Here is an 8,366-nt window from a genome sequence, read left to right as displayed (position 1 = left end):
TCCATGTTTTAAATCAGCAATTACTGTTTGTCTTCCAAGCAGGACTTTTTGTTTGAATCCATTATAATATAATTAAAATTACGATGAAGGAGGCTGTCACGTTTAAACCAGACATTTTACTCGTTCTAAAATAAATTGAACGAAAGATCTTTTCCAAATACGAAACTGTAACCTAAGCATTTTACGTCCTACTTAAGGATCGCACATACATTCTTTTATCCTCTCAAAAGAAACTTTCCACGATACCATTAAGTAAAATGTTAGGTATAATATCTATAAGATAAACAGCTAACATCATAATTACGAAGAAGCCGCATTCTTCGCTCAAAATTCTTAAGAAATGCAAGAGGAAAAATAAACAACGAAAATATTTTAGAGAAACATTAAGGAGCTTCATAAAAGGAATGGGAAGGCGTTAATGTATTTCTTGTAGCTCGGTTACTTGTGGAACCCGTAGCCTAAAGTTTTGAGGAATCTATAATTCATGATTTTTTTTTCAGGATTGCATCATTTTTATCATTCATAGCTTTACTTAAGCTACTTCAGGGCGTGAGCCTTTTTCTTTACGTCAGCTATTCCTGTTTTGTCCACTCTTATCTAGTTCTTCATGGGCATATCATTCAATATATACCAATATGTACTATAACACCGTATGACAAGATGTAAGAATGTGAGCAAGGGAAGTTTGTAAGGATCGTACCTACTGGTATCTTTTGGTCTTTGTCTATCTATTGTCCTACGGGAAAAAAGCGTGATATTAAGTATGTATGTAGGATAAAACACCGTCTATACCCCACGGTTGGGAATGAATCTTCTCTGAGGCGTAAAGATATTTTCTTCACAATATATTTCTTCATCGAATAACTTCTACTCCAACGCATTTTGAATGTCTAAGTCTAGCAGTAGACTAGTGATGTTTCTGCCAATTATTTTTTACACACACAATTCTTATAACATTAGGTGTGTATAAATGTCGGAAGTTGAACCGGAACGTCCCGCGTGGGAGGCCAATAGTCATCCCACACGCTCAAAGCTTGACTATGTTTTATACGTAGAAAATATCTTTGATAGTCCAAAAGACTCTCCCATTATCATACTGTACCATTGTCAGGCTCCTTCAGTTTATATCCTCAACCATTCTCTGACCATCACGTCATGCATAACTTTTCAAATCGACGCGTTATGTCTAGTTGTTATCTAATTGATACAAACTCAAATATCCCGAACTAAGAAAATATTGCTGTTTAATCCACATCAATAAAAACGTACGTAATGTCTCATTCGAATATCATTCTGGAGTTACCTTTTGCACAAATTGAGCGATAAAAATTATCAAAGCACTCATGATAATCTTTAATACGACAAATGGTTTCAACATTGGTTGTAAAACCTCGTAATTATACCTCAGAACTGAGTTAAGTACTTAATTATATGACCAGGTTTCAATAGCAGATAAGTTTAATAGTACTTATGTGTATGCGTTATCTATGACAAGTAAGGGCGGACAACGTCGGCCTTAAGTTACGGTTATCATCAAAACACATTGATCAAAGGATGTCTTAAAATCGTTTATACGTTTAATGAATTTATGAGATGTCGAGTCTTGTTTTATGATGCAGTTTTGTCTCATGAAAATGATTGTGATGGATAATTGTGCAGTGTTTTACTGAAATATATTTAGGTAGTTATATCAATCATAGATTTCTGTCTAAGTGTAACACTTGTGCATAGAAAAGAATGAATGTACTATTGAGTAAGTATCTCATCAGGAAGAGAAAAAGTAAAAAATGTCAAAAGTAGTTTCATAGAATCTGTAAAGTTAATTAGTTTCAGTTCCAGTTAAGTGACTCATGATAAAATATAATTTAAACGTAACGCAATATAGGTACAGGTGATATTTCCCCCCATCATATGGTACACCACTTCACTCAATTATCCCTTTACCGATGCGCGTGACCCACTGACAAAACAAGCGAAGCGATCGCCGCATCACATTGTTTTCCCATAGCCCGAACGATTCCATTCAGAATCTCATTACACTTGAAAGGGGTTACAACAAATCTGGCGCAACGTTTTCTCATGGACGTGTCTGTCGTTAGGGCAGCGTGAGGTGACCATTACTGCGTACAAAGAGTTGCCTAAAATAGAGAGCTTTTGTGAGGCGGGAAGACAGGCGAGGAACGAGGTGGGGGCGGGGCGGTCGCCGGCTGCCCGCCGGCTCAGTCGCGCCGCGCCGCACAGCCGCCTCGCACGCCGCACCACGGAGCGTGCCTCTCGGACAGCGCACGCGCACGCGAGACCCTCCCCCGCGCCGCCCCCCATACAACACGTGCACACAATACTAGTGGAAGCCTACGCCGATGATATCAACCCAGCATTGAATAAAGTTCCACGATGCAAGAACAAAGTTCGTCAAGATCCAGCAAGTCCACGTTGAACTCATTGGAGAGCGCGATCATTAAGCTGAAGAACAACTTGCAGATACAGGACACCAAGAGCACAGACATGAATTTGTTAGCAGCTGACCCACCGTCTCCTCATGCGGATACCAAATCAAACGCAAGTAAGAGCCCTAGTTCTACTACATCCGCGAACATAAACTTATCTATTGCATCAGCTGCGTTGTTACAAGAAAACATGTTGCAAAGATCTCTACAAGGAGTAGTTATATCGCTACAAAATGCGATGATGAATTCGTTACAACAAGCAGCGCTTTTGCCATCAAATTCAGCCGCTGCGGCCGCACTGAACCTACAAGCTCTAGAATCTTATTTGACGTTACAACGTTTGACATCTGTATCATCTGTAAATAATACAAATCAACCTAATACATCAGAAACTAGTTCATCGTCAAAACAAGACATTTTAAGGATAGCGACGGCAAGTGCTAAAATCAGTGAAATCGATGCGTCCGATACGTCTAAAGATTTTTCGCCGAAAACACCTGAAGAATATCCGCTGTCTGATGCAATAGCTGCTGAGGACGTTGACTTGTCTGAAGAAGTAGAAGAAGACTTGGCCCTCCTAGACAACGAAGACGACTTTACTTTGGAACAACATTTAGAATCTACATCGAAAGGTTACGGATATGGTTCATCACAGAGTTTAGACAACGGATATCCGAGTCTATTAATGAATGCAATGTATCAACAACAAATGAATGGAAGTCCATCGCAAGCCCCACTGTCTCCACAAGCATCGAACTCATCCAAATCAACAAATAGTTCAACATCGTCAACAGGAAGTAGTGTATCAAATAAACAGAAGACTGGTGGAAGTGGGCCTAGGACGAAGAAACAATTTATATGCAAGTTTTGTAACCGACAGTTCACTAAATCATACAACTTACTCATCCACGAAAGGACACATACAGACGAACGGCCGTACTCCTGTGATATTTGCGGGAAAGCTTTCCGACGGCAAGACCACCTTAGAGATCACAGGTATAAACAATCTTTATATCAAATAGTTTACAACTAACTAGTTATTTATAACTTTAATCATTGACCAGACTAACATAACTAATTATTTTTACCTACAAATATCGTTTATCAACCTCATAATTTAAAATTTATGTCTATCGTCAAGGGAGTTCCTCTTAAATGGGAATGACAACTACTAATGAATCAATAAAGTCTCAGCCGTATCTTATTCATAATTTACGATTCATTAAGCTTTAGCTTTTTATGTTGTAATCAAACACCTGTTGAAATCGCCCAAAAATTTCTTTGTCAGTGAGTCGATTGGATAAAACAGATGAAGTTCAATTATGTTTTTCTAACAAAAGATCCCCATGGTGTAAGCTCTCAAATAAGATAAAACAATCTTATAGCCGTGTCGAGAAACATTTTTAAGGTTCACGATACTCAATTTTCGATATCAATAAAAGATTTTGGTCGTCGGGTTTCAACGCGAAACGTTATGAGAAACTTTTGAATAATGGTGGGGAACGAATAAAAATATTTTGAAACAAAAAGGGTTAAGTATGGACCGAGCAGATGGTATCGACAAGTCTTTCGTCACGCTCGTAAATTATTTCACAAAACCGCCGCTAATCCCACGAGACGATGTTTTAATTGTGGCTTTTCATTTTGTTTTCTTCCCGACTCCTTCGCATTCCATATAAATCTCTGAGCATATCTTTTTACGTATCAAAATATTTATCCTTTTTAAAACGTCTTTACAATGCACTCAAATAAGATGTAAGTGACCGTTACGAGAATTCGAATTCCAAACATCACGAATCTCGAACACAATAAATATGATAATAGTGTTACAACAGCTCTCAATCTATTTCTTCACTTATCTCCTCGAGATCCCCACCCAAAAAGAGCTAAAGGTGTTGAATTTTTACACCTGTCTCTCGGCGATTTCCTCCCAAATCACCGTATCTCTGCAGCAATAAAATAAATTTCGTGTAGACGCCGGAGGGTTAACCCGAGCTCGGCCCGGCCCGGCCTGTCGATGTTCAATCGATGTCCGTTGACACGATACATTATAATGGACCGAAGCGGGCCTTCGACGGGTTTTAACAAAGCACGTGGTGATCCTGACGTGAGGATTAATATGGATGACAAAAAAAATAAAAAAGCTTGGTAAATATCCTTCGCATACAAAATCAAGTTTCGATGTTCGAGATGTTCAGATTTTTTTGTGTAGATTGAAAGGATAATGGACTTAAATTAATTTGTAGCTTGTTTAGTAATTTGGATGTCGATTTTTGCGGTGCTAATTTTCAAATTCATGCACGATTTATTCATTATCGTCGATAATTAGTGTGGAGAACAAGAATTTCATAGGCCATCGGTCCGCATTGCGGGATTAATTAATCAGTGATGTCGCGTTGGTTCGAGTTAGGCCTAACGCGGCGCTTGCGCCGGTGTCACGGCACGCTCGAATGCGCGCGCGCCGGGCCCGTCTTAATCACCATCATCATCGCGTGTTTTAATATTGAAATTATTATTTCATTCATCATCTTGTAACCGAACTTTATCGTCACCGATCTAACTAATCCCAACGATTATTACATGTATTACGTTACTTTGAACGGCTCGTAATTTTGTTGCTTCGAGTCTGTTTGTTTATACGATACGGAGATAATTTTCTTGAATTGTACACTCGATAGCTGGTCCCTCGTGCTGTGTTATTATTGATTACACGTTACCCGGTGTGTTAATTATACGTTGTATAGTTAAATTTAATTTGAAATCAGTTGCTATCAACATTTGTGAGAAACATGCCGTATGTTTTATTATAATTAAAACTTACGTCCGCATAATTATATACCGTTCTTATTGGGTGTAAATCCAATAATATGTAATTTATAGTTTCTAAATTTCTGCTATGAGTAATCATTGGATTCCATCTGTAGAAGTATAGTTTGTCTACGTTTAGCGAATTTTACATGAGGGCGTAAATTAATGATATGGAAAATAAAAGTGAAGGAGAGTTGAAATTTATTACCAATAACCCTGGGGCTCGTGTTTGCTTCCCGACTGCTCCCACAAGGTGTTTTGCACGCGAGAGACGATGTTTCGGCGCCTTAAGACATGACGTATTTATTGAGCTTAACTCATCTTTACTAAATGATGTAGAACTTACGTACTTGAACGTTTACATCATGTACAATAACACCTGAAGCAAATTTTGCCTTAGGAATCTTGTAATGGAGTTCGTTTTATATTCTTACATTCTTTAGTTTTTATTAGACATGTTATTTATACTTGTTTACTTTGCAATATAATAAATACTTCCTCATGCACAAACGGTTCATTAGTTCAATTGATGTTTATTTATTTTGCAAGCAATGGTTTTTATGTTCACAGACATAAACAAGGGTTAATTAAGAATCTGTTAAAAACTGTATGACGTCAAAAAACTTATTTGTCTCCTAATAAATATGTTCCGTATACTTTTCTTCTTCAATTCTTTTAATCGTTTAAACAAAATGTACCTTGTACAATCTTGGTATCTTAGTCCTGATTTCATTTATACCAGTGCTTAAATTCCTAAGACCATCTGGCTAACAACAAACCTTTCTTTCAGATACATCCATTCAAAGGAGAAGCCGTTCAAATGCCTGGAATGCGGCAAAGGTTTCTGTCAATCAAGAACATTAGCCGTACACAAAATACTACACATGGAAGAGTCTCCACACAAATGCCCTGTTTGCAGCCGAAGTTTCAACCAAAGGTCGAATTTGAAGACCCACCTACTAACACATACGGATATCAAGCCTTATAACTGTTCTTCTTGTGGTAAGGTGTTCAGAAGAAACTGTGACTTGAGACGTCATAGTCTAACGCATAACCTCGTCGGTATCTCTTCAGTGAACACCTCTCCTAGTGGTAGCAATGGCAAAAGTCCCCTCCTAAATCCAAACTTTCCTATCGACAGCCTCGATACAGAAGACGAGAACTAGCAGTTATGTTATTAGTGGCAAATGCGAAAAGACTGATTTTTACTCCTAAAACGGTGCCTTCTAGTATTAAGTTTAGTTCTAATTCACGCCACCAGTGCTTTTTAAATTCAAATATTATTATATTTATGTTCAAAATTCAACGGTTTTGGTGGTGTTTTAGTAGATTTTACCTACTAGTTTGGCAGTGGCAATTAGGGTTTAGTTATTGCAATATCCTTACGATGTTTGGGTTTTAGTATTATTTAGTTATATTCTTTTATAATCTTGTAAATTTTCTGATCTCATTTTGTGTCTGTAAATATAAATTATGGCTAAGTCAATGCATTCCGTCCACCTTGTAAAAATATATTCTTTTAAATTGAGGGTTGTGTATAATAATGTCTTCCTGTACTTTGAGATTACGAGAAATGAAGTGTATTCTGTTATCTCGAAAGTTTTGTATTATTCAAGATCTTGTTTAGATGTTATGTGTATTGTAATTAAATTGATGAATTTTAACTTACCACTTTTATTTTCACCCTGAATTATTACCTTAAACACAATCACAAAGTAAAGTTATCATACATCATAGCAGATCTCATATTAATTACTGGAAAGGAAGTTCACAGTATGATTATTTTATCGACAGTTACATTTATTTAATGGTAAGTATTTGAACGTCAAAAGTAAATTTGGAAATAACCGAGATTATCAAGAACACTAATTAGCCAAGAAAAGTATCTGTTAATTATATGAACCCTATCTTTATTTAGGGCATAAGGTCGACTATCATTAAATCCGGTAAAATCACGTTCAAATTGACCATAGTCCAATTAGAAATATGTTTCTGCTCCCGGGAATAAATTCCAAGCTGGTTAATAAATAGGTATTTTTACTGAGTAAAGCTCTGTGGTTCAAGGTGTATTCTATGCAAATGCTGATCATCATGATCAGCTTAGAATGCGAATAACATGGAGCTTTTTAGATTTTTATAAGATTGTTCTGACAGTAGTTCGTAGTTGGTCCACGTGACCAGTATACCAGGTCAAAATAAAATCAACAACAGTAAAATATAACATGTTATAATACATAGTGCATACAATTTTTCCTCCATAGCTTTCTAGATGTGATACATAGTATAGCCGAACTTGAAGGTAGAGGTGTATGAAATACACTCAAGTTCAGCCAATTATAATGTTAGTCGCATGTAAAAGAGGGCGAGTTTATTGCCCCATCCCGGACACATTACCAGACTCCAAGCAAAAAAACACTGAAAAATATTCTATTAACTAATTTATTAGAAAAAAAAAAACAGTACTTTTAGCCGGCTTGGGAATCGAACCCTAAACCTTTTATACACTATCGGCAATATACAGGCAGTCATACGTAATTTATTTTTATTTATTTATTTGTTTATTTCAGGCAACTGAGGCCCATAGAAAATACTATAAACAAATACAGCTTAAAAATATAACTAGACTAGAACATAAGTAGGTAAGCTTAGTAAGAATTTACAGTAATGATCGCAAAAATCAAAGGCGCACTGAAAATCTGTCTGTTGGCGATTAACTCAAAAACAGCTGGTCGAAATTTCATACAGTCTGCATCTATAATTGTTATTTATATGAATACTTCTGGTGGAAACTATAGCACCGCAATGGGGGCAGAATATTATTCGACGGGTCTGCTCTTCGCCAAAAATTAGTAACGTTACACGAAAATAATAAATCTTACAGACGTACATAACATATACACGAGTAAGGTAGTAGCAAAATCATTTGTAAATCATAAAAAAAATATTAAATCATAGAAAAAAGAAACCCACTAATTCACATAGTTTTATTGCCTCACGAATCAAACTCCAGTCTGTAGAGTTTCAATAACTAAGTATTCATAATATTTGTTTGAAAAATATAAGTGATTATGACTTAGATTAAACTAGGATAGTAGTATTACACTCACCGCA

General features: G+C 36.6%; 1 protein-coding gene across 1 annotated transcript; it reads left to right on the top strand.

Annotated features, from left to right (window-relative positions):
- The first annotated feature begins 2,174 nt into the window (after nucleotides 1-2,174).
- sob (sister of odd and bowl) lies at nucleotides 2,175-6,913 on the top strand. Its single transcript, XM_076124691.1, has 2 exons — nucleotides 2,175-3,443; nucleotides 6,046-6,913. Exons 1-2 carry the CDS (start codon nucleotides 2,395-2,397, stop codon nucleotides 6,419-6,421), a joined length of 1,425 nt encoding a protein of 474 aa, XP_075980806.1. The 5' UTR covers nucleotides 2,175-2,394; the 3' UTR covers nucleotides 6,422-6,913.
- The last annotated feature ends 1,453 nt before the right edge of the window (nucleotides 6,914-8,366 follow it).

Source organism: Anticarsia gemmatalis, chromosome 16 (genome assembly GCF_050436995.1).
Source record: "Anticarsia gemmatalis isolate Benzon Research Colony breed Stoneville strain chromosome 16, ilAntGemm2 primary, whole genome shotgun sequence".
Lineage (NCBI taxonomy): Eukaryota > Metazoa > Arthropoda > Insecta > Lepidoptera > Erebidae > Anticarsia > Anticarsia gemmatalis.
This window is presented reverse-complemented; position numbering and strand designations above follow the sequence as displayed.

Coding starts and splice junctions, on each gene's coding strand:
- sob (XM_076124691.1), top strand. CDS start 2,395: ATGCAAGAACAAAGTTCGTCAAGATCCAGCAAGTCCACGTTGAACTCA. Junction 3,444..6,045: donor GACCACCTTAGAGATCACAG/GTATAAACAATC, acceptor CCTTTCTTTCAG/ATACATCCATTCAAAGGAGA.